At 40.9% G+C, this 27961-nt stretch overlaps 1 protein-coding gene across 1 annotated transcript; it reads right to left on the bottom strand.

Moving 5' to 3' along the window:
- Positions 1–11825: 11825 nt before the first annotated feature.
- LOC307022752 (zinc finger MYM-type protein 1-like) lies at positions 11826–23830 on the bottom strand (the record flags this gene model as incomplete). The annotated part of the gene is made up of 3 exons (XM_079655645.1): positions 23612–23830; positions 21592–23267; positions 11826–11936 (listed from the first exon to the last, which is right to left on the bottom strand). The coding sequence occupies exons 1-3, from the start codon at positions 23763–23765 to the stop codon at positions 11826–11828; spliced, it is 1941 nt and encodes a 646-aa protein (XP_079511771.1). The 5' UTR covers positions 23766–23830.
- Positions 23831–27961: the final 4131 nt, after the last annotated feature.

Raw genomic sequence — 27961 nt, 5'->3', positions numbered from 1 at the left:
TGCTGAAAAAGGCGAGCGGTTGCCAAGCTCCGTCCAGCCACTGTTCGTGCACCGCGCCGGCTGCGTAGTCCGAAGCATCAGTAGTGATGGAGATGGGAGCCGTGGACGAAGGGTGTGCCAGCAAAGCCGCTTGAGCCAGCGCGGTTTTAACTTCAGTGAAAGCGACTTCCGCCTCTGCTGTCCAGTCGATCGCCTGAACGGGGGTCTTGCCTTTCAGAGCCTCATATAATGGCCGCATGATGTGGGCGGCCCGGGGGATGAAACGGTGGTCGAAAGTCACCATCCCCAGGAACTCACGCAGCGACCGGGCTGTAAGCGGGCGAGGAAAAGCCGCAACCGCCTCCACCTTCACCGGCAGGGGTGTTGCACCGTCCTTGGTGACGCGGTGCCTGAGGAAGTTAATGTCAGACACCCCGAACTGGCACTTTGCAGGATTGATGATCAATCCATGTTCGCTGAGCCGCGTGAACAGGGCCCGGAGGTGAGACAGGTGCTCCTCCACTGAAACGCTGGCGACGGGGATGTCGTCCAGGTACACGAACACGAACGGCAGGTCCCGCAGCACCGAATCCATCAGGCGCTGGAACGTCTGGGCGGCATTCTTGAGCCCAAAAGGCATCCGCAGGAACTCAAAGAGTCGAAAAGGCGTTATTACTGCCGTTTTGGAAATGTCCAGGGGGTGCATGGGCACCTGGTGGTATCCACGCACCAGGTCCACCTTGGAGAAAACCTTTGTGCTGGCCAGATGCGCTGAAAAGTCCTGTATGTGCGGCACCGGGTAGCGGTCAGGTGTAGTGGCATCGTTGAGTCGGCGGTAATCCTCGCACGAGCGGAAACCGCCGTTCGGCTTGGGCACGACGTGCAGAGGAGAGGCCCAAGGGCTGTTGGAGCGGCGGACGATGCCCAGGCGTTCCATGGTTGCGAATTCCGCCCTCGCTACGGCTAGCTTAGAAGGGTTCAACCGTCGGGCCCTGGCGTAGACTGGAGGCCCCTCGGTGGTGACGTGGTGCTCCACGCCATGTTTGGTGGTGGTGAGCGCGGAGAGATCAGGAAACTCGGCCAAAAGTCTGAGAAAAATGTCCTCCCCCGACAGCGAGCCCGACAGCCCGTCGTACGCTGCGCTGCCGAGTGTGCACACGAGAGAAGAAAACGTTAAGGCATCCACTAAATGTTTATTTTTAATGTCCACCAACAGCCCATGAGCACACAAAAAGTCCGCCCCAAGAAGAGGAAAAGAAATGTCCGCTGTTACAAACTCCCAGCTGAAACGCTGTCCACCGATGCAAAAACACATAAGCCGTAATCCGTACGTGCGAATGGGTCCGCCGTTAGCTGTTGTTAATCGTTGGCCGTGCCCGCCTCGAGTGATGTCTTCTCTCGACGCGGGAACCACACTCCGCTGCGCACCCGTGTCGCACAGAAACAGGTTCCCTGAAACACTGTCTTTGACGAAAAGGAGCCTGCCCGTGCCGCCGACACTCAGAGCCACTACTGGGCGTCGGCACCCCTGTTTCCCGGAGGGTTGTAGCTGCATGGAGCGATGCACCTCTTTGCCATCGTCCCGAAACGTGCATGGTAGAAGCACTCACCGGTATCCCTTCGCCGACTCGGCGCCGCTGTGTCCGGCCTCCGCCATGCTTTCGTGCCCGCCGAAGGGCCGCTGTGCGCCACAGCCAACGCCTCCGCACCAGACTGTCGTGTAGCCAGGAAGAAACGGTCCGCTTCTCCGGCCAGCGCGCGGGGCTCCGTGATGGGTGTGTTGGCCAACGCCGTCTGGACCCGGGGAGGTAAGTGTTGAAGAAACATCTCCATGAACAAAATCTGGGTATCTTCCCCTCCTAGCAGGCTTAGCATCTTCTCCATTAACTGAGATGGCTTGCCATCTCCGAGGCCCTGAATGTCCATAATTTGGCAGGCTCTTTTTCTCGTCGATAAACCAAATGTCTTCAGGAGAAGAGCCTTGATAGCCTCGTATTTGCCGAGGCGTGGGGGTGCTGCGATGAAACCCATTAAGCTGGCTGAAGTAGAAACCCCCAGCGAAGCCACCACGTGGTAATATCTCAGCTCTTCGTCGTGGAGATGCTTGCAAGCGAAGTGAGCCTCCACGTGTGCAAACCATGCCTCCGTGGCATGCTCCCAAAACTCCGGCAGCTTAACAAAAACATCTCGTTCAGCCATGTTCAAATTTTTTTCGGAAACTATCTCCAAAAATGCAGGGTCACCTGCCAGTAAGAAGGAGTCGGAGGCGGAGTATTTAAGAAGGATTTCCATTCTTTATTTTCCATTAAGCAATATTGATATCAGACATGTACTCAGTGATGAGAGTCAAGTTAGAATGCCTTGCTAGCTCTATATTGGCAACCTAAATCTACGGTGTTACACTAAACAAGGTCCGTGGAGGAACTGTGACCCAAAAGTGAATTATGGTTAACTAGAGTCACCACAGTATATCAGAATTTCATAAAAATATTAATAAAAGGTCACACAAACTAGCCTTTTAGAGTCACAGTATAGTGTGTGTTGTTTTTTTTTGTGTGTATGCATGTTTTTGGTGTGTGTGTATGTGTGGGCGGGGGGGGACAATGGGAGACACTGTTATCTCAAAAACATTGTGAGTAAAGAAACTGTGACATGTAAAGAAAGGATTTTCACTAAAACTCTGATGTTACAGTCTATTCTTCTTCTTTTTTAAAACCCATACTGTGAGAAAGGAACTAGATTATCTGAAAGATTACTTATTTTTGTTTAAACCAACAGTGTGGGGATACCTGCCAGAGACAGAGTCACAGGGACTGAGCATAAAACAGGCAAGGGATATAAAAAGAAGGGGGAAGGTCTGGAGGAGAAGGTGTTTTGACTCTGGCCCCAAGGGTGGGGGAAAGGAAGAGGTAGAGGATTAATTTGATAGATCTCACTTGATTGTTGTGTTGGTTGAAGGAAGAGACACAGGCGAAGAAGAAGCAGAAAAATAACTTGTTTGTAAAAATGACAGCACGTCTTTTTTCTCAAATGTAGGTCAGTTTCAAGAAAGATGAGTGGTTTTATGCACGAAGTGCAAAATATCCTGGAACCCTTCAAAAAAAAAAAAAAGCAGGTACAGGTAAAGTATGTTGAAATATTTCACAAACAGCGAGTTGTATGTTGTAATAGTTGTATGTTGATAAAAATCTCTGTGTAGTTTTTAAAAATATAATGAACAAAGTCATAGAGGGGAAAAAATAGCACAGTATGTGGAAAATATGAAAACAGCATGTTGAAAAAGTAATGTAATGTTAGAATAACATGAAATAATTCACAGTAAAGCATCTAAAAACCATTTAAGAAAGTCAGGTTATTAAAGTTATCAAAACTGTATTGTTAAATCAGTGTTAAAATCACAAACTTTCCATTTAGAGTTTGATTCTTTAAGAAACTCAATTCATTACAAAATAATTCTTATTTTACCAAGTTGTAAAGTTTTGCATCAAATCTGTTCATAGTCTTAGTATAGTATTTCATATATATATATATAAAATTTTAAAAGAGTCACAGTGTAGAATGTACTAGTATAGTATGTCAAAAAGTATCTTTAAAAAAAAAAGTCCAAGTATAGTATGTAGTTAAGAATTGTATTATTTAGTTTGTCTGCAATGTCAGTGTAGGATTTTTAAAAAAAGAAAGAAAGTCATAGTATAGTTTGTCTAAAAGATCTTAAAATAAAGTCATGACATTGTGTGTTGAAATGGTTTTGAATAAACACATCACGTCAAATTGTATCAAGTGCATCAGACAACTCCAATTACTCCATTTGAACCATATTATAAATAAGAAAATAATGGTCATAGTATATAGCAGGGTTATTTAATAGTTCATTTAGAAATCACAAACGTGCCTTTTAGAGTCAGAGTCTTTAAGAAAATACATTTGTTACAAAGTAATTGACAATCTACCAGTTGAAAAATGTTCCTACATAAAAGTGTATCAAAAAAAGTATCTTGGTAGCAGAATAATAACTAAAATATGTAAGTTTATCAGAAAAAAACCTACATTGTTCAACTGAACAAGTGTTAAATAAAAAAACAGCCATTAAAAGAAACCCAATTATTTTCAAAGTACTTCATATTTTACCAGTTGTTAAGTGTTGCATTGATGTTAACATTGATTGTTCCACTGAAATAGCGCCTTTTAACGAAAATCTATTCAGACAAACTTTTAAAGAAAATCTATTCAGACACAGTATTTTTATTTTCTAGTTTTTTTAGGGTTTTGCATACATAAAAGTGTATCTTACAGTTCCTCTGTGAGAGAATTACACACAAATCTGCAGAGTGTCAGTAAAAAAAGTGTTAAAATCAGAAACTTGCCTTTTAGAGAAACAGTCTTTAAGAAAATCTATTCAGACCATGTACTTCATTTTCTAGTTTTAAGGTTTTGCATACCTCAAAGTGTATCTAAAAGTATCTTGGTGAGAGAAAAAAGCCAACATATGCCTAGTGTCAGTAAATAAGTGTTAAAATCACAAACTTGCCTTTTACAGTCAAAATAAATGTGTTACAAAGTGATTGACATTCTACCAGTTGTATGGTTTTACAAACTGTATCTGAAAGTATCTTCAAATTATTCCCTACAACAAAAGCTCCTCCTTTATGCTCACACAGAAGTCGGCCAGGGTGTGTGTGTGTGTGTGTGTGTGTGTGTGTGTGTGTGTGTGTGTGTGTGTGTGTGTGTGTGTGTGTGTGTGTGTGTGTGTGTGTGTGTGTATGTGTGTGTGTGGGGGTGTGTGTGTGTGTGTGTGTGTGTGTGTGTGTGTGTGTGTGTGTGTGTGTGTGTGTGTGTGTGTGTGTGTGTGTGTGTGTGTGTGTGTGTGTGTGTGTGTATGTGTGTGTGTGGGGGGGGGGGGGTGGGTGTGTGTGTGTGTGTGTGTGTGTGTGTGTGTGTGTGTGTGTGTGTGTGTGTGTGTGTGTGTGTGTGTGTGTGTGTGTGTGTGTGTGTGTGTGTGTGTGTGTGGGGGGGGTGGGTGTGTGTGTGTGTGTGTGTGTGTGTGTGTGTGTGTGTGTGTGTGTGTGTGTGTGTGTGTGTGTGTGTGTGTGTGTGTGTGTGTGTGTGTGTGTGTGTGTGTGTGTGTGTGTGTGTGTGTGTGTGTGTGTGTGTGTGTGAGAGAGAGAGAGAGAGAGAGAGGGTGGGATGGATAGCAAGCAGGGGTGGAGGAGGGAAAAAAGAAAGGAGGAGATATGATTTTTATTTTTATTTTTTTAAATAAACTAGCCAAGATGACCCTTTTAATCCCCTATTAACACTCCAGGGCTCATCTATGCTTACCTTCCTCTACAACTTTAAAATATCTACTTAAATCTCATATGATCTGATATTACCGTAAAATAGTCGCTATGTCATATTATTAAAGAACACTATCTTATAGCAGGCCATCATATAGCAGGCTATACTATTTGGTTGATCATTGACCGACCATGACCTAGTAAGATATTAACAGGGTTCACATACATTGTTTAACTGGATTGTCTTACTTAAATCAAAAACTGTCAATAAGAGTCACATTCTTAAATAACATCTATTTTGACAAAGTATATCATTTTTCTAGTTTGAACTTTTTGCATACATAAACGTATATCTTACATTTCCTTTGTAAGAGAATTACGCACACATCTGTCATCTCAAAACATTCTGTTGCAGCATTGTATCTGTTTTATGTGTATATATATATATATATATGTTGCGCTGTTGGAGGAGCCTGTGACCTACGTTTTTCATTGACATATCTACACTGTAGCTAATGGGCAGATTACAATAAAGCCTTGAAACTTGAAATGATCAAAACTGCATTGTCTCACTTAAACAGCCCTAAAAATCACAAACTGCCTTTAAAGAAACCCAATTCCTTACAAAGTACTTCATATTCTACCAAGAAATCAAATTCCTTACAAAGTACTTAATATTCTAACAGTTGCAAAGTGTTGCACAGTTCAAAGTGTATCTAAAAGTATCTTAGTAATAGGGGTGCAACAACTAATCGACTTAATCGATTAAAATCGATTACCAAATTAGTTGCCAACTAATTCAGTCGTCGATTCGTTGGTGACGTCATCACGTGTGTTTTACGCGCCGTTAAGCTCCAACGTTATTGGTCTTTTTATCGGTACTGGAGACATTTAAAAAATATTTGTCATGTAATATTGCTACATAAACATTATATCGCAGTCTGAGTGTCACCAACTCGTTTCTAATATGCAAAAAGACAAATAAATGCGTCTATGATGTATATTTTCGATCAGACGAGGGTTGCGTTCGGATAGTTTAAAAATCAGCTCCTAAGTTCTAACCGTTCTAACCCTATCTCCTATTCCTTGACCTCTGAGTGAAACGTCACGGGGTTAAGGGATAGTGGATACGAGAATTCAAAAGGATTTAGGAGAAGAGACTGCGGTACTTTAGAGAATCCGAATGCACTTTCACTATCCGACGTGTTTATGATGCGCCAGCGGACGTCATTGTGTGCGTCTGCTGCTATGGGGAAACTATGGAAACTACAGTTTTCTATACAGCGGACTACAACATGGATGTTTAATAAGAACGACGGACTCATCTAGAGACTGCACCGTGCTCTGATGCTGTTGCTTTATGCTTTATGAACAACCGAGAAACATATTCTTCATGACCAAAGTTGGAATTGAAATAAAAAAGTGAAACTTATGCTCCACAACAGCCACACCCTCTCCCAGAATGCACAGGGGTAGAGGAGACGTCCTCACCCTCCTGAAATCAATGACCATCTCTCTGGTCTTGGCCACATTCAGAATACTCACAACATTAGGCTGAGGTTCATCTTCCGCTCTTCTTGAAGTGGTTGTGCTTCTTGTTGCTTCCGGCTAAAATAAACATAATTAAAGACATTTTGAGTGTTTAAAATGTGCTGTAATACACAACACAATATTTATTCCTAAACTTGCAGAAAGAAAAACTTAAAGTGTGACATTTAAGCACATATTTATATATCAATCTTATACACCTTGAATTCTTGTTGGCCAATGATACACATACCCTTTGAAGATGAGCTGGGAAATTGAATACTGTTGGCACAACACCATCTTTAAGCCGGACAGTCTGCCCCGTCCTGTCAAAGTCCTCACTCCTGAAGTGCACTGCAGAGCAGTGTCCTGCCACAGGAAACAAAACCGTCCCTTATTTGGGCAACTTCCCACTGCCTCCTCCTCTCTCCGGTTTTGGGAAACCTTAAAAACATGAAAAAGGTAGCCAGATATATAAATTATTGTCAACATTGTCCTCCCTTCTTTCCTTTAACATTAAGGGTAAGGACAAAATACACACCGAAATTATCATATTTTTGGGGTAATTGTATGTATGTATGTATGTATGTATATATGTATGTATATACTTTAAGAATAATACAACCACACTAAGAGTTATAAAAAAGGTGTCAAAAAGAAACATTAAATAATTGTGTAAAGAAATGGTAGCAACATATTCTAAAGAGGCTGGGTCAAAAACAATCTTGCAATACTATTATCTCACATAGCCCCACTGATCCTGTGTAGCAGGACTTGTAATGTACATACATCCACTAAGTAATTAACGATTATCCTAATTATAGTCATAATATTGTCATATCTTACACGTGAAAGGTGATTCCACGGGTTCTTGTTTCCAGACTACGGTGATTAGAGCTGCACAAAAGTCAGGCATAGTCAGGTACTTCTGTAAACACAAAGCCAGCAATTTCCTGTATCATAATGTATCTAAATGTAAGAGTTTTAACAAGCAAAACCACTTGGAAGAAATCATGTGTAACTTAAGTTATGTTGAAAAGAAAGAGCAGTTCTACCACTCCCATTGGTGTAAAGTTGCTTGGTCAATTTTGTAATACTAGGTCTCACTCACAGCCTCTTGTTATTAGCCAGCTAATAAATACAACCACGGCACATAAACAAAGAAAAGCTGCAATTTCAACATGTCCAAGCATCATGTATCATAGCCATGCTAATAACGTTTATAATAAACCAAGCCGTTTGTAAATCAGTCAAGATTTCAGCGAGTTAAGAGTATTTTTGTTCAGATCGCTCACCTTACAACAGCTACAATAGCGCGTACCAGAGTAGCTGTTGACTGTAGCAAGATGGCGGCCGGTGAGCTACGCTGGAAAATCTCCCATGAGCCATCTAGTGTTTATATATATCTATGGGTTCCTAAGCTAAATGGACTATTCGACTGCAGCCGAGATCTCTCTCGCACTCATGGCCCCCCCCCCCCCCATCCACGTACCAACAAGTAGCACCACGCCTACCCAATCCTACCAACATGACCAATATTTAGAATTTTCAGTCAATCTGGCATGTCAAATCGCACACCTATTTGTCAAAAGCAGGGATGGAGCCACATAGTTCAACCAAAGTAGGTTTAGCCTTTTGCCCTTTCAGTCAAAAATCACAAGACCAAGATACAATGGATAAGATCTCAATACAGTGTATGGCTCAAGAACAGGGGCGGACTGGCTATCTGTAGAATCTAGAGAAGAAAAATATTTTTGGTGGGGCTATGGAAATGGTGACAAAACCATACTAGGGCATTTAAAATCAGGAGACTAAATACGAACGTGTGTGTGTGTGTGTGTGTGTGTGTGTGTGTGTGTGTGTGTGTGTGTGTGTGTGTGTGTGTGTGTGTGTGTGTGTGTGTGTGTGTGTGTGTGTGTGTGTGTGTGTGTGTGTGTGTGTGTGTGTGTCATACTTGCCTATGGCGTTATATTTGTGCCTCTATCCTGAGCACGCAATGAAACATGTTGCGCATAGAAAATGTGATTGAGCGCACACTTGAACATTTTTGAGCACAGAGAAATATATTTTCTTTCATAAAACTCCTGCTCCGTGCGCAAGCAGACCGCTGCACGCGCTCTCTCTCCCCCACTCGCTCGACCTCTCCACCCTGTGCGCGCTCAGCTTTGCCTGTGCTCGCTCAAGTTGTCACAGCGTTACAAATGTGCCACAAAACCAACCAATCGGAGAACTCGAGAAGGTCAATTGTGATTGGCTGGTCGTCTCCAATCATATCTTCTATCTGAGATGAGAGAGGGATTTTCGGTTGCCATCAGGCTGTTGACGTTCTTATTACACATCCGTCGTTGACATTACAGGACATGACAGACTCGAATGAAGAGAATAGCACACCACAGTGTCAGGTGAGTTATACATTTCTAGTTTTCTGATATCACGTTATTGTTTGCAATGCCTGAGTTTGCTAGCCGGCAACATAGCTATAGGGGTAGTTTAAGCAAACAGCTAACAAACCATAGCCTACATGTACGCCATGAACCCTTCTGAGCCTGAAGACCTGCAATGAGACCCTCACCCTGAGCCTGAGTCTCAACTCCCAGAGTTTTGCAAGCCTCTCCCTGTTCCTTATTTTTGATTAAAAAGACATTAAGCTTCCCAAGGGTGTGGTCTTCGTTTTGTGAAAAATATGATTACCTCACATATTTTGTTGCTGTTGTTGTCTTTTGTGATAGTTAAAAGGCTCCTGCTGACTTGAGCCAGCCATTCTTTCCTCCTCTCTGTGTCAGTGGGGAAGCCGTACATGTGTACTCCTTTCTATGAGTGATTGGAGCATCCCCCAGCAGCACAGCAAACCATGGGGGAGACTATATGCCAGGACAACACAGAGGAAAAGGCACAGACAAACTGCACGCATGCTATTGAATGTTTATTGAATTCCATTTATTTACAATGGATGTTCCTAAAACAACACATTTAACATCATCATGCTGCTGCTGCTGCTAGTGCTTTGACTCATTGTGCTGTCAGTTGACAATCATTGATAGGCACCTGTCGGTCTCCTGTCCTTTCTGAAAGTCATAAAGATTACATTAGTCATTTAGATGACTTATGTCCTCAATTACCAGAGGATTACTAAAACCACCATGAATTAAAGAAATGGTAGAAATGATTCTAATCAGAATTTTGAAACCTTCCTAAATATATCAATAAGGATGTGATGTTCTTGACTCATACAAGTTTAAGAAGATAATATTTGTTTTAAAGAATTAAAAGCAATAAACAACAGGAACAGGCTCTGTAACCAAGGCAACGTTAGCCTAACATGTATGTTAACAGGTAAGATAGCTGTTCACACTATCCATGTATATTTTCTACTTTTTGCAATGCTATGTTATTTCTATTTAAGATGTTTACATTTTCGATTGTTTAATTCTAGTCTTTTAACTGTCTAATGTACAATGCCTTGTCTTTTGCTGCTGCCGCGTTAACATTTCCCCAATTGGTATCAATAAAGTACTTCTTATTTTATCTTAATCCTCAAATATTAGCACATTTTACTTAAAAAAAAAAAACACATTGATGTAACTACATACACATATCGATATGTTGTATACATATTGTAAATCAAAACCTTTATTGACCAATAACTACCAAAAATTGCATTTCTATCCTGTTATTAATGCATTCAAATCGTGATTCAAATGGCCCGCCACAAACTTCCTGGAACTTTCTGAGTCTCTCTGAACCACGTGACAATCAAGCATTTTGGACTTCCGCTGTCGCAACTCTTCTCTACATGGTGCTGGACCAGCCAATCAGAATTGATCTTCTCGAGTTCTCCGATTGGTTGGTTTCGTGGCACATTTGTAACGCTGTGACAACTTGAGCGAGCAGGCAGGCAAAGCTGAGCGCACAATGGGTGGAGAGGTCGAGCGAGCGAGGGAGAGAGAGCGCGTGCAGCGGTCTGCTTGGGCACGGAGCAGGAGTTTTATGAGAGAAAATATATTTCTCTGTGCTCAAAAATGTTCAAGTGTGCACTCAATCGCATTTTCTAGGCTCAACATGTTTCATTGCGTGCTCAGGATAGAAGCACAAATATAACGCCGTACTTGCCAACCCTCCCGATTTTCGCGGGAGTCTCTGACTTTAATACAGCTACACCATTGTTTGGTTTCCATGGTAGCGCGTCTCTTTAGCAGCGCGCGCAACTCAAAGTCTGAGAGGGTGAGGAAGATGAAAACTGAACAAGAATCGACAACTTGACCCTCTGATCACTCCTTTCCTGTAAAATACAGGTCCAGCCCACACATATGCTACATGGTGCCACAGGCATTGCCCTTACAACTACAATAAGCATGTAAACAGGGCGCCCTTTGAGCATCATATCTGACGACGCTGATTGGCTGAAATTATGTTTCGGCGGCATAGTTTACAGATAGCAACAGTCAGCTTGTTGGCTGCTGCTGCTCTGGCTGAGGGCTCCTTTCTACCGCCCGGACGAGAGAGGGTAATGATACACGCTGCGGCCAGGCAGGAAACATGTGACTTATCAGTAACTTTAGACATCGTAAAACAATTTTAAACCAGATTTTATTGTAGATTATACATTTTACTGATACCAACTATATAATATTTACCTTGTTCTTTAAAAATAAAAATAAAAAATATATATTTTTGGGAAATATATTTTTTAATTTATTTTTCATTTTTAATGACAATCAAACATGTGGGAAGAGGGGGGGTGGCGTCCCTATGGGCCGGCCGCCACTGAGCGGACGCTAATGCAGTTGTGTGGTTCTTATCTGTCAAATAATCACACACGAAGAAGAAAAAAGACCGGCCACACGAAGAGAAGGGATTAGACGCCACGGCAGACAGGGAAAAGGAAAAAACATGGATAAAAATCAAAGAAAACAAAAAGAAAAAGGTGGGGCCGAGAAGACAAGAGAAAAAAAGGTGAAGTCACTCGCAGGTGAAGCATATAAATGTCGCAAATTGACAGACCTTTTTGGCAGCAGCGATGCTACAAGCACCATCAGCAGCAGCTTAGAACAAGTGCAAGATGATGAAGAGAATGATGAGGGTGCGAGTTAAAATAGACAGCCTCCTGCGTTCATGATGACGGACAGAGTTGAGCTGGTGGAAGAACCAGCTCAACTGGCACATACAAGTGCAGGGCAAGAGCAAGAGGTGCGTGAGAATTATCCCTTGAACTCAGTGGTGTTTTCTCCTGGAGGCCAAGGGAAGCCTAGGCTTCCCCTGTTTTTTTGGATTATAGTTATAATTTTAATAAATAAATAAAAACACTTCATTTAGTTTCGGTAATTATTCTGCCGGCCCATCTCTCCCCCATTCTCATTGAGTATTTTACAAAGAGTGAAACAGCGCCCCTCTAGATGTTATGATGAAACAGTAGATTGCACTCTCTGTTGCTAGAGGAGGTTAGCCGAAATTGGCTTCCCTTGGTGAAAAAAATCGAGGGATTGACCAATCAAATGAGGCTCAAGTCATGCCTCACAATCCAAACAAATCGCATCAACTTCATTTTGTACTATAACTGTCATCACCGCCCTTAAAAAGTAGCAAGCAACTGAAGCAAGTGCAATAATTATGGAGGGTGGAGATTTCAAGTATTTCATCAAAAATAATTTTAATAAACTTCCGCTACAGCAGTAACTGAAAATGAAATCTGATGACAGGCCAATTCCAAAACTGGAGCTGTGTACAGAGAGGAAAAAAGGAGTGAATCGGACGTAAAACTTTAAATAATAAACAGCGGATTTCTAACATTTGAAATTTCATGTGGCCGGACTGGGTCAGTTTCCAGGGCGGAATTTTAGTCCCAGTCCGCCCCTGCTCAAGAAGACCTACAGTAGGTGATATCAATCAAAACCTCAGAACAGCACCCAACTTAATGCCAAAATATGACTGGCTGGCTGCCAGTACAAGTACACAAGGAGTTCTATTTGTCACAAACATTGAGAGTTACAAAAGTAAAATATGTAGTGAAATTGTGTGGTTGCTCAAGGGTGGGGCTGTGATTCGGCTATACACCGCCGCCGCATAGTAATAAAGTTGAGCGCATACATAGTGAGACCTGCGGTACAGTGGCCTACAGTAATTTGACCCTATGGAAAAGCTGTGTTATTTATGGCGAAGAGTGAGTGTCATTTAAAACGATGTATGATGAGTGAGGTTGTAACCAAAAAAAAAAAAAAAAAAAGATTTTTTTATTTTTTTAATCTTGTCACTGAGGGCCCTCTTTGCTCAAGGGCCCCTGGACACTTGCCCAGGTTGCCCATATGGTTAATCCGGCCTTGGCTCCAAGGTGCGGTTAAACTTTAACCGTCTCGATGCTCGTTGCCTAAAGTGCAAAAAGAGTTTAGCATGTAAGGGCGGTAACACGAGCAATTTGTCTAAACATTTAGCAAGAGTGCACCACATTCAGACGGAAGAATGCACCGGGTTCGACTGTCTTTCTAGTAGCTCTGTAGCCCCATCCACGAGTAACGTTTCCACGTCAGGTGTTATGTATGCTAGCAGCAACACACAGAGTTAGCTCAATTATACAAACATGGGTTAATGATTAGAGGTAACTGAGTTATTTATTTTGTTAAAGTTTCAGCTATTCTGTTTACAGTTCTGTCATCAGATTATTTAATACGATTTGCTAAAACACTGTTGTTTCTTTTGATGTGAAATATTATTTATTTTATTTAAATAAAAAGCAATGTTAATTGTGTTCAAAATGTGTTTAGTTAATTTATTAATATATATATTTTTGAATCAAGTATTCATCTTTATTGTCTTCATTGTTAGTTTCCACATGCCTAAAACAACCTCAAGCTAAATCTAAAAGTTGATGGCTAAATAAGAGCGTTTGAGAAATTGTGCAAGGCATACAGCAATAGTCCGAATAGTCGATTAATCGTTTCATTAACCGATAGATTAATCGATTATCAAATTAGTCATTTGTTGCAGCCCTACTTACAGATGTAGCGATTCATTTCAGACAGTTTGAAACGCGAGGGCCGTGATTGGTACGTGATCTGCCCGCGCTCAAGGGAAAACCTCCAGCTTGACTTTAGACCGCCCCCGTGATAGATAAATGTAATTATAATGAAGCCAGCTGCAATGGATCATTGATCCACCAGGGGGTGCAGTGGGGTTCCACACTGGAGCTCATGTGAAATAAAGTCAGATACAGTACGCTGGATGTACAGCGGAACTTTGTTAAGATCCATATGTCACGGATATCATACTATTGTGCCAAATAAGAGACATGTAATCATTTACAAAACATCACCATGTTGTTATTTAACAAAATAATGTTGTTTAGTCGAAAAAAACGAACGGGAGGAAATGAAGCCCGGCTCTCGATTTTTAATCCTAATTTAATCATCATCTTCACCACGATCATTTATGTTTATGTTCGCCAAATTGACATAAAATCACTGACACATATGAATATACTGTATTCAACTTCATTAAAACGTTATTAACGTGCCTAAACTCAGGATCCCAACGCGCAGCGGAGGGATCTTGGTCTGCATGACGGGTGTTATTTTCCCCATAAGGAACAAGTCGCTGCAAATGATCCCGCCTATTACACGGCCACATTGTCAACAAAGTAACGACATGACTCCCAATATTAATTTAAATGCTTTTATGGATTTAGAAAATGTTTTTATTGATTTAAAAAATAGTTGTATGTATTGATTTAAATTGACATGCATCCGCTAAGAAAAATAGTCCGTTGTTACCGTTTTTTAAACAATGTGAATGAAACTGCAGCTCTCTCCCCCCTCCCCCCCTGATCTTTCTTCTCCAGCAGCTAAATTAACTGTAGGTTACTCTGAGTGACCATAGACTGTATATGACAAGCTTACAGTTATTGATGTAACAACACCATAAAAGCTGGTGGGTTGAAAGCAATACGGGAGGTAAAAATAACTAGAATAATTGTGATTTATTTATTGTGGCTTTTATGTTTTTAGGTATAAAATGTTATGTAATTCAGGCTTATAGTTCATCCTTCTCTAAAAGCCTTCAACAATGACAATATTCAAAGTAATTTAATAAATCCATTGTAAAAAATAGCCTACTGTAAGTTAATAAATCATTCCAATATGTACATCTTCGGATGTAACAACAATAACATTATAAATAGTAACATAGCTGAACATGGTATTGCACATTTAGCTTTGAGTGTTACTGACCTGAGATGTTTTTATTACATGAATTAAGGTGACTGAGGCTTTGGGATGCAAACTCATCTGTATGAAAAAGGTGACAAGGATCCGAGCCCCCGGCTCCCCCACCCCACGGAATATCGGCTTTAAAATGAGGAATAACAGACGATTTCAGCAGTCAGAACAACTAAAGCAGCAGTGTTAATAATAACAGAAACGCCAAAGAGTCACATCTAATAGAAATATATAAAAGCATTTATTTTAATTGTGTAGCAGTCAGTTTATAATTTTGGCAGCACTGTTGAGCATTTTGAAAATGTATTTTCATGCCTCTGTGCAAGGCTTAGTCTTTCTATCTTTATAGCCACATGGTGTAAAGTAACTAAGTTCATAAACTCAACAAGTACTATACTTGGGCACAATTTTGAGATACTTGTACTTTATTTAAGTATTTCAATGTTTTGCTACTTTGTTCTCCTACTCCACTACAGTTTAGAGGTACATGGTGTACTTCTATTCCCCTACATGTATTTAATACCTTTAGTTACTTTACAGATGTGGATGAATGATGTGAAATATAATCAAGTATTAAATCAGACTTTAGTTCCACTTGGAGTAAATCCACAAGCAGTATACAAAGTACAGTACAGTATACAAAGTCATTCAAACTAGCTGCACCTTTACCAGCTTTGAGAATACTTTCATGATCAATCATTATAAAACATATCATATATATTATTCTGAAATGGACCAATCTGCACAATGACTACTTTTACTGTCGCTACTTTCACTATATTTTGATGAGAATACTTTTCTACTTTCACTTGAGGAACATTTTGAATGCAGGACTTTTACTGTAACAGAGTATTCCTACACTCTGGTACTTCTACTTTTACACAAGTACAAGATCTGAGTACTTCTACTTTTACTCAAGTACAAGACCTGAGTACTTCTACTTTTACTCTACAAGATCTGTGTGCTTATACTTTTACTCAAGTACAAGACCTGAGTGCTTCTACTTTTACTCAAGTACAAGATCTGAGTATTTCTACTTTTATTCTAGTACAAGATCTGAGTGCTTCTACTTTTACTCAAGTACAATATATATATAAATATATATATATATATATATACTTATACCACCTCTGTTTATAGCCTATGAAAAAAACTATTAGAAATAGAAGGCTAAAGCTAACGTTAGCAGATAGTGACAATATATGCTAGCTAACTAGCTCAACGATTCCTTAAATAATATTGTCACAGAAACACTTTTCAGTTCACATCACGCTCTGCCGCTCCGACAGGGAGCTCTGCTCTGAACACCTGAACGGCCCATTCTAACAGCTGTTCACCAGCGGTCCAGTCTGTGCCACAGTGAATCCGGACGCACAGTTAATATTAATGCTTTACCAGCTTTGAGAATACTTTCATGATCAATCATTATAAAACATATCATATATATTATTCTGAAATGGACCAATCTGCACAATGACTACTTTTACTGTCGCTACTTTCACTATATTTTGATGAGAATACTTTTCTACTTTCACTTGAGGAACATTTTGAATGCAGGACTTTTACTGTAACAGAGTATTCCTACACTCTGGTACTTCTACTTTTACTCAAGTACAAGATCTGAGTACTTCTACTTTTACTCAAGTACAAGACCTGAGTACTTCTACTTTTACTCAAGTACAAGACCTGAGTACTTCTACTTTTACTCTACAAGATCTGTGTGCTTCTACTTTTACTCAAGTACAAGACCTGAGTGCTTCTACTTTTACTCAAGTACAAGATCTGAGTACTTCTACTTTTATTCTAGTACAAGATCTGAGTGCTTCTACTTTTACTCAAGTACAATATATATATATATATATATATATACTTATACCACCTCTGTTTATAGCCTATGAAAAAAACTATTAGAAATAGAAGGCTAAAGCTAACGTTAGCAGATAGTGACAATATATGCTAGCTAACTAGCTCAACGATTCCTTAAATAATATTGTCACAGAAACACTTTTCAGTTCACATCACACTCTGCCGCTCCGACAGGGAGCTCTAATCTGAACACCTGAACGGCCCGTTCTAACAGCTGTTCACCAGCGGTCCAGTCTGTGCCACAGTGAATCCGGACGCACATTTAATATTAATGAACGCACCCGTAGGTAATGTAGCTGCTGAAGCTAGACAAGGGGTCGGCAACCCGCGGCCCACGGGCCTCATGCGGCCCTTTAAGCCCTCTGCTCTGGCTCCCTTGAGCTTAGACAAAAATAAGAAGGAAATAAAATAAAAGTATTTGTAGGACTATTTATATTTTGTTGCATGGTTGAAAATATTTCATATCTTGTATTTTGAGGTGATACTGTGACACATAAATAAAAAACAAAACGGTTTTAATTAGGTCAACTAAAATATGCGTCACATCCTGCTACGGTCCCGCGCGAGCGGCCGAGCGCCTTTTCCTCCGGGTGAATAACCTGACCCCCGGCTCGATGACCGAACTATGGATAAATCAAAGTAAAGTACCGGAGGAACACAGGATTTAATTCTGTGTGGACTGAGTTATATGCTTTCACAGCAAACGATGCTGGTTTACCGGTATGTTTGATATGTAGAGAGAGAAGTTGTCAACGGTGTTGCAGCCTTTACATATCGAGGAACAACACGGGAGAGGAAGACAGCTGACAATCTTCCGTCATAATTCAATGGGGTATGTAATTTATTTCAGAAAACACTTTTTGTTATATTCCATGGAATGCTCATAACGTCCCGATAGCAATGAATATATTAAATGCGTTGACAATAAATACATACAAAAAGTAATCTCTGGAAGCCGTAGCGCTGTAAAAAGCACGACCAATCATTTTAGCCGGCCCAGCTAAAATAATTGGATGGCCTAACTGCCTGTCAGCCTTCCATCTGTGCACAAACTTATCTCGTGACCTCATTGATGATGCGCGTTCGTGTGTGTTGGAGGAGGGACTCTGTAAGAAAGTCTGAAGGAAGAGGCATATTTTTTCCGGTTGTGTATTTCCAAATTCTAGCGCACTCGAGCTGGTTTCTTCATTCTTAACTACTGTACCCTACCTTTAACTCTTTTTAGGGTGCAGCTATATGTTTTATTTATTTCAAAGTGGGCCCATTTTAATAATATTTGTTTTTCCTTCAAATGTGCAGAGGACTCCCCAAGTGCTGTGTTTAATTTATTTTAAAGTAGGCCTGTGTATTATTTTTAATTATCCTTTTAGGAGTTCTTTGTTTCTTATTAGAGGTTAACAGTTTTATATAATGTAATAAATAGCCTAATAAATCCAAAAAACTGTAGTTTTTGTCTGATATAACAATAAATACAACTGTATTAGCTATCAAGCTATGAAATATGTTTTGCGGCTCCAGACAAAAACATTTTTGGGAAAAAGGAGCAAAATGGCTCTTTTGGTCAAAAAGGTTGCAGACCCCTGAGCTAGACCATCATCTCGGAGCAGCAGAGCCTTATTATACATCCATGAGCAGAGCCGACAGGCAGGAAGACTCGAGCACACAGCTCGCACTTCATTATAATATATAAAAAAAGAACACCATGCGTGTCAATATGGCACATAACAGCTCACGGCCTCAGATTACTCCGGGTCCCAGACCCCCCCATACCCCAAAAAATATTTGTATTGCAGATCTACATGAAATGACATGAAATCACTGACAAATATGAATATACTGTATTCAACTTCATTAAAACGTTATTAACGTGCCTAAACTCAGTAAACACACTAAAAATATTTATATTTTAATGGAGCCTCGTCGTGAAAAATAGTCCGTTGTTACCATTTTTTAAACAGTCTGAATGAAACGGCAGCTCTCAGCTGTGTATTTACACAACTAATGGCCCATCAACCACAGCTCTCTCCCCCCCTGCCCCCTGATCTTTCTTCTCCAGCAGCTAAATTAACTGTAGGTTACTCTGAGTGAAAAGCTTACAGTAGACACAACACTTTCATTGCAAGTGACCCTCAGTTCGTTGACTTTTATGTTCAACTGCTAAATTCGTTACTGATAAAAAAGGGCTTCTACTGTACCTAATTACCTTAATACTAGAACCGCCAGAGGTTTTTGTATAGGCCTACCTAAAAAACCGTCAAATCCCGCTATTAGAATGCAATTTTTAACAACACACTTTCAGGAAAAGTCACGGACTGGGAGACTTTAATATTTTATTGAAAAAAAGTTACATTGCACACACACAACACACATCACACAAATTGACCCGATTGGTGGTTTTAGTGTTAAATAAACTCACTAATGAATTAAACCAGTTCAATACGCATTATTCTTATTCTTATCATTCTTTATGAGCGCAGAAATAGTCTTAAAATCAGATCTGTTTTTTAAATTAAATCTGACGGTAGGCAGTTAGCTCTGATCACCTATGATAAATGCGCCACACCTAATCGCTGGCCATTCAGCCACAGAGCTCCCTCTATACAAATCAAACTGTAGACGGTGTGAAAGTCTATTGTTTTAAATAATTGTCGGAATGTGACCTGTGAGCCTTCTGAATTACCGTGGGACAGCACATTCTAAACTAAAATGTTCAATCAATAAAGTAACATCTTATATTATCTTAATAATATCTTCATATTAATAATAATAATAAATCATACAGTATGTGTCCGAAAGGGAGCAGGAGGAAGCAAACACAAAAATATACAAAAAATATACTGCATATTAAAGCAAACGATTGTAAAGGTAAAAGTATGAGCATAACAAATAAAGAAGTGTAATGTAAACATTTACATTATTATTATGATTATTTAATATATAAAGACTATATATTATTGAATTACAAGATTAGATATACTTTAGTATAGTATCTAAAATATTGATGTGTTCAAATGCTCTTCAAAACACAACTGAAAGTCCATGAAACTTGTCTTTCTGTATTTGTGAATGAAGCGTCATCTCCTGGTTAAAACCTGAAATTGAAAATCTGGCAACGCCCTCTTGGAAAATAGTGGGAGGGCTTAACATTCCTCTATACTGGTCTTTGGCAGGTCGTAGGCAGGAAGCTGTAAGCTGGAGTCTGAAATGAAGTGCTACATCTGTAGTAACACAACCAAAAGCAAAAAAAAGCATTAATGTTAACAAAGCATCAAATGGCTGACTCCTGAGATCCTTAATGTCCCCCTAACATGACACTTAGACTATGTACATCATCCAGGGATCAACACCAGTAAATACAACTCTCTTTGTCCGATCTTCAAGCTTCAAAGGGGGGCCTCCTGAGCTCCGTAATGTCCCCCTAACATGGGATTTAGACTATTTACATCATCCAAGGAAACATACCTGTAAATGCACCTCTCTTTCCCCCCTCCAAGTGCCTGAAAGGGCGGCCTCATGAGCTCCGTAAAGTCCCCTAAAAATGGCACTTAGTCTATTTACATCATCCAGGGAAACACAAGAGTAAATATACCTCTCTTTATCCGCTCCAAGAGCCTTGAAGGGCGGACTCAAGAGAGAGAGTGGGAGGGAGGTGTGTGAGCAGGGGCGGACCTAGCACATTTGGTGCCCTAGGCGAGCTTCACCACTGCCCCCCCCCCCAAAAAAAATATCAAAACATCTTAACAGTTATACAGTAAAGTACTGCAGCTTTATTTATTACAAGCAAGAACAAGAGCTAAGAATAAATGTAAAGTGCACACTAAAGAATTAAAACAAATAAACAACTTAGCTAACAAACAATAATAATATCAATAACAAACAATAAAAGAATGTGCAAATTTGCTTTCAAAGAAAATTAAGAAGAAATGTAAAGTGCACACTAAAGAATTAAAACAAACAACTTAGCTAACAAACAATAATAATAATAACAATAACAAACAATAAAATAACGTGCACATTTGCTTTAAAAGAAAATTATGTATTGTAAAATATGTTACACATGACAAATAATCAAAATATAATATGCTAAATAAACAAACAAATACATAAAAATTACAAATTCACTTTGTCTCAAGAACTATTTACATTCCACTCCCTATCATCACACAAGGTTGGCCTACATATTAGCTCCTACTGGTTTCCATTTACAGTGCAATCCTTCTGGCCTTCCTCGCTGCAAAGTCATCAATCACATCATCATATGAAATCTGACCACCAACCTCATGGTTAATACTGATTACAGCCAGACCACTGAGGCGTTCTTGAGCCATGGTGGACCTCAGGTATGTTTTCAAGAGTTTTTATTTGGAAAAACTCCTCTCGGCTGAAGCTACTGTTACTGGTAGCGTTGCACTGATCCGCAGAGCAATACACAAGTTGGGATATATTTCGGTGAGCTGCTTTGTGTGTATGAATTTCAACAACTCAAGAGTTGTCATGCTCTTTGATGGCAAGTCAGGTACATTTTCCAACTCCTGAGCCAGCTCCTTCCCATCCAAATCAGATTGCCCTCCATGGCTTAAGGTGTGTGCAAGTGCCTCTGCTTGCTTCATCAGCTCTTGGTGTGGCAGGTCTGGGAAGTTGTACAGAATGCCAAACTTGTCTTGCACATGTTCAAGAGTGGTAAACCTCTCCTTTTGTGCTGACACTGCAGCATCTACCACCACGTTAAAGAACGTTACCTCCAGATTTTGCAAGGCATTCCTCAATGGCTCATCAGGAGACTCATATGAGAAGTGCCTCTTTGTTGACTTCAGCCGCTTTTGCACAAGGACTGCATCCACATTCATGTCTTCACACATGTCCTTGGCTGATGTTTGTGCAGCCACAAAGCCTGTGGCTCTGTAGGATTTGAGAGCTTTTTCAGTCTTTTTCAGTAGACTTACTGCTACATCCACTTGCATTGTTTGGGACTGCAGGACTTTGCTCACCTGCTGAATTTGACTTAACATGTCATACCAGACCACTGTGCACAGTGAAAAGCGGAATGACCCCACTTCTTCTGCCAGAGACTGGGCTTCAATCCTGATGATTGGGTCTTTGGCCTGGTTTCTCACCTCAAGCAGTGCCTCTCTCACAGCTGCGGCTTCATATCGCAGAGGCTCCACAGCTTTCACTCTGCTCTCCCATCTGGTTTCTGACCACATTTTGAGTGAAAGGTTGACGTGTTTCTTGAGGATGGCCCATCTCTGTGTAGAGGCAGAAAACAGGCAGTATAGCTTCTGCACAATGCCAAAAAATGATATGGCATCTTTGGAGCTTTTGGCAGCATCAGCAATGACCAAATTGAGTGTATGTGCCCCACAAGGCACAAACAAAGCTCTTGGGTTCAACTGCAGTAGCCTGGCCTGTACTCCCTTGTTCTTCCCTCTCATATTTGCGCCGTTGTCATATGACTGTCCTCTGCAGTCATCAAAGGCAATCTGCAACTCCTCCAGCCTCTTCAAAATCAGGGCGGACAAACTTTCACCAGTGGACTCCTCTGCTACTAGGAATCCCATGAAGTGCTCTTTAATCTGGGGGTCTTCTTCCAGTGTCACAATTCTGATGACTACTGACAGCTGTTCAGTGTGGCTAACATCCGGGGTGCAATCTAAAATGAGGGAAAAGTACTTGCATTTCTTTATTTCTTGCACTATTGTTGATAGAATCTTTCCACTGATGCATTCAATCAACTCATTCTGAATGGTTTTGCCCAAGTAGCTGTGGTGGGATGTTTGACTTTTAATCTTGTGGATGTGGTCTTTCATCACTGGGTCAAACTGCGCCAAAAGCTCAACCTCTTTCAAAAAGTTTCCATTTGAAGGAGAGTGGAGTATTTCTGTCTTTCCTCTCAATGCCATATTTCGCCCTGCCAGAGACTGTACAATAGCAACCAGTCGTGTCAGCACTGCTCTCCACCGACTCTTCTCTGCCTCAAGGAGGGCCTGCTCTTGTTTGTCTATTGTTGTACCTTGTTTTAATCGAACTGCCAATTCTTTCCATGACGCCAAATTGTTCAGGTGTTCCGGACTATTTTCATGGCTGGTCAAAGTAGCACTTGCATTTTTCCAATCCGACAGTCCTGCATTTGTTAAATGAATTTGTTTTGGAGATAAAAGTTGACAACAAAAACAAAAAAGACTGTTCTTCTTTTTTGAATATGTCACCCAACTTCTTTTGATCCTTTCTCCATTTACTAAGGTCCTGCTGAAGTACTGGTGGTGGCAACTTCTCCCATCATCTCTCCTTGGGAAAATGAAATCAGGTGTTATCTGATATGGTCCTCTCCGAACAAACTCTGTCCTCATTGTGTCTGTGAGATGTGAAGGGCAGTCAGCAGGATCGGTTGGTAGTGGATCGTCTGTCTTTGCTGCATCTGGAGGGCATGTGAAGCACATTTTCTCACCTCATATTCACAATATCTTCACACACACACACACACACACACACACACACACACACACACACACACACACACACACACACACACACACACACACACACACACACACACACACACACACACACACACACACACACACACACACACACACACACACACACACACACACACACACACACACACACACACACACAACCCCAATTCCAAAAAGGTTGGGACAGTGTGTAAAATGTAAATAAAAACAGAAAGCAATTATTTGAAAGCATGAGGACAATTAGGTTTATAGCTAAACATCTTTACATTCATCAGGCACACACCTGAGAAGAGTGTATGGGTGGAATCTGTGGTGCAATCAGGATGAGATGCAGCAGGCTGTTCTGACGTTCCTTGCAGTGGTTCTGGGCCTATACATATATAGAGAACACACAAGAGCAAATATATTGGCTGGATTAGAAATGGCACGACAGTCATTTTTACATTCAATTATTTATCATCACATCAGGAACATCTATTGACATATTGTACTCACCAGAACAAACAGACACAGCGGTCAGTGGCAGGGTGGAATCAGTGGTCATCTCATCAGGATGAGCAGCTTGCTGTTCTGACGTTCCTTCATGTGGTTCTAGGTCTATAAATATAGAAAGAACACACAAGAGCAAATATATTGACTGGATTTCACATTCAATTATTTATCATCAGGAACATCTATTGACACATTGCACTCACCTGAGGAAGCCGGCACAGCTGAGGTGCATGGCGGTTCCTTGTCAACTGATGCAGCAGATGGTCCCAGATATTTTAAAAGTGAATCTAAAATGATATAACAAAATGTGTATTATCAACATTGAATAATTTCCATTTGTTAAATGTAGCTATTATTTAGTTAGTAAGCATTAGGACAGCCTGACAGGTCTGATTCAACTAATCAAGAGCTATGCCTATCTTATTAGAACAGTTGAATCAGGTGTGTTAGTTCTGGGTTGGAACGAAAACATTCAACAGGACTGGAGTTGAGAACCACTGAGCTAGTTAGCTAACGTTAGCGCACATTATGACAGGGTTGAATTTGGCAAATGTTTGACTCGGATAGTCAATGTGCTTTCTGAGGTAAACTTAACGTTAGCTAACGTTACCAACTAACTAACATTCCATCACACTGGCTAGCTCGCTACACCAAAACTAACATTGTTATTATTACTAATATTTCTATTTCATGACACAAAGAAAATAGCCTTATGACAGTTTCGACTGAATGGCAATAACAAACGCTGGCTAGCTAACGTTGGCTTGGCTAACTAGCAAGATTACATGATCCATTCGCTAATGTTGACAATACAATCAAAATTGCATACCTTTCACCTTGGCACGTTTCTCTTCTTCTTCTTTTCTTCTGTTTTTATACTGCGCCCCAGATGGCTTTTGCCTCTTCATAGTTCTCTAACGTTAGTCTTTCTTTCCTCAACGCTCAATTTTATAAACACTTGACCGATACCCATCAATGCACATTGCTCTAGCATGTTCTGACTGTGAACACCTAAAGCCGAGGCTCTTAGACCGACCGACCGTTTTAGATTTTTGGCTCATTTTCCCTTATGTTAGAATTTTTTTTTTTATGTAAGAATAATGGTTGCAGATATAGAGGGGGGGCGCCAAAACTGCGCCAAGCAAAAAATAAATAAATAAATAAAAAAAAAATTGTTGCAATTTTTGGCGCCCCCCTCTGGGTGGCGCTCTAGGCAACCGCCTATATTGCCTGTAGGAAGCTCCGCCCCTGTGTGTGAGGGGGTGTGTGAGAGAGAGAGAGGGTGGGAAGGATTGCAAGCAGGATTGGAGCAGGGGTGGAGGAAGGAAAAAAGTAAGGGGGAGATATGATTTTTATATTTTGGATTTTTTTTTTAAATAAACTTGCCAAATGACACTTTTAATCCCCTCCAGGGCTCATATTACCGTAAACAAGTCGCTATATCATATTATTAATAAAGAACACTATCTTATAGCAGGCCATCTTATAGCTTATATATATATATATTAGGGCCTGGACTCGATTAAAAAAATTAATCTAATTAAATAGAGGTTTTGTAATTAATTAATCGAAATTAATCGCATTTTTAATCACATATAAATATTTGACCTGAGAACAGTGAGAAGATGTCAATAAAGTGTGCCGTCACACAGAGGTAATTTGAATTGCTTACCGAGGTCCAATGATCCCCAGCAACACATTCAGCTTTCTCCAATAAATTATCTTTATCTTCCTTTTCATTGTCATAAAGCTGCTGGATTCTTTTTGTCAATGTCTTTTTGCATGGCAGCTCATATGTTGTGTCAGACGATGCAATCTGTAGTACCTTTTGCAGCCCCTTATCTTCTACCACTCCAAGTGGTCTACAGTCGAGTGCAATCCAGTGAGCTGGTTATCTTTTCAGACGTGGACTTAGTTATCCTGGCCCTGAAACCAGTCATCTGGTTGAGTGTGGGTTGGGTGTGGGTCATACTTGTCAACACTCCCGATTTTCGCGGGAGACTCCCGATTTCATTGCCCTCTCCCGGTTTCCTCCCGGGGTCATATTTCTCCCGATTTCTGACAAAATCAGATTTACACTCGACTGTTTCCAGTCTGACTTTAATACAGCTACACCATTGTTTGGTTTCCATGGTAACACGTCTCTTTAGTAGCGCGCGCAACTCAAAAGTCTGAGAGGGGGAGGCAGATATTCACAGAAAACAGAACAAGAATCGACAACTACTCTACTCTCTGCTCACTCCTGTCCTGTAAAATGCAGGTCCAGTCCACACATATGCTCCATGAAGGACGGTGCTACAGGCCGCGAGGCAGTGCACTTACAACTACATGTTAATGTTAATCTAACAGCTCCGGCGATCCACCCCCCCCCCCCAATTTTGCATTTTGAAATGCTCCCGATTTCTGAGGGCAAGTATGGTGTGGGTCCTTGTACTCGGAGTCGGGCTAACGTCCACGCTAGCTTCCACGCTAGCTGCTATATGTTTTGCATTGAGATGATACTTGAGGCTTGATGTGCTGCGGTGATATGCAGCATAATTCCTTTTTGCATAATTTGCATACAACCGTGCTCTTATCGACGCTTCCATCCGTCCGTTTTTTAAAACAAAATGTCCCATCCACGGGGCCAACCAAAGCGGTCTCCTCAGCTTCTTCGTTCATGTTTGACTATTGTTCACTGTGGTTTGTTGTTGTCTGAAGTCATGAACGTTAGTTGGTGCTCCAGTATAATCGGTACGCCTGAAACTCATCCAGTGAGAAACGTTCCGCAGGGCAAAAATAAGTGCGATTAAAATGCGTTAATTTTTTTAACGCGTTAATGTTTGTGTAATTAATTAATCTTAATTAACGCGTTAAAGTCCCGGCCCTAATATATATATATATATTTATCTATCTATTATATATATATATATCTTTCTATTATATATATATATATAGCCATCTTATAGTAGGCTATACTATTTGGTTGATCATTGACCGATCGTGACCAAGTAAGATATTAACAGGGTTCACATGAAAGGGCTGATCAAGTCTTACATGTTGATATCAAGTCTTATCATCCCCTGTTGCGCCATATCCTTATCAGGGCTATATATGGTTTATCATTGACCGATCATGACCTAGTAAGATCATTGACCGAGCATGACCTAGTAAGATATTAACAGGGGGTTATATTTGGTTTATCATTGACCGATCATGACCTGAAAAAATATTAACAGGGTCACATCAAAGGGCTTAGCTATGGGGCAACATTTGCACAAACAAGTCATAAAAGATAAGGGGGGTTCAAAGGTGAGCTAGTAAAATATTAACAGGGTCACATCAAAGGGGCTTATCTGCCGATACAGGGCAATGTTCGCACAAACAAGTCATAAAAGATAAGGGGGTCAAAGGTCAGAATAGATAAGAGGGTCAAAGGTCTGATTTCAGAGCGACAGGTGACACTTCAAAGGGATTTTTGCTGGTTTTTGGGGGTGGGACTTCCGGTTTGGTAGGTGGGACTTCCGGTTTATAGGGTCATAAATCATTCCTTATCAGTCATTAATCAAAATCGGACAGAAGGCTGCGTCTTATAACAGAACCGAAATGTTTGTGAACCGTTACACCCCTACTTTCCACCGCTCCGTCTCATTCTCCCTCTCCTGGGGAGAGTGAAGCGAGAGCATCTGTCAGTCATCCTAGTGGCTCCGGATTGCGTCAGGGGTCCGTGGTACTCAGAGATGACACAGAGGAAGGTGGGCCAGCCCTGGGCAAATCCTCAGTTCTGGGGGGCGATGTCTCAAGAAGCAGGTGCAATCGGAGCGTTACCCACTCTGGACCAACCTCCCCAGGCTTGGCTCCTGAGAGGGACAGGCTGAGACAGGGTGGATTGTCTGACAGTGTTATTCGGTTTATCCAGGCAGCTAGAGCGGGATCCACCACAGCCTGTTACAGGCCGAAGTGGTTCGGTTTCCGGAAATGGTGTGAGGAGCGGAGAATAGAGCCCCCATGTTGTGAGTTGGGCTCTATTGTATCCTTCTTACATTTACTGGTGGACAGAAGGCTCGCTCATTCTACAGTGAAAGTGTATGCAGCAGCCATTTCGTCCTTCCATGAGGGATTTGACGGCAGGTCAGCCACTGATGTCGCAGTTTTTACAGGG

The sequence above is a fragment of the Notothenia rossii genome (genome assembly GCF_949606895.1).
Source record: "Notothenia rossii genome assembly, chromosome: 10".
Classification (NCBI taxonomy): domain Eukaryota; kingdom Metazoa; phylum Chordata; class Actinopteri; order Perciformes; family Nototheniidae; genus Notothenia; species Notothenia rossii.
The sequence above is the reverse complement of the archived record's forward strand: the minus strand, read 5'-3'. Positions and strand labels throughout refer to the sequence as shown.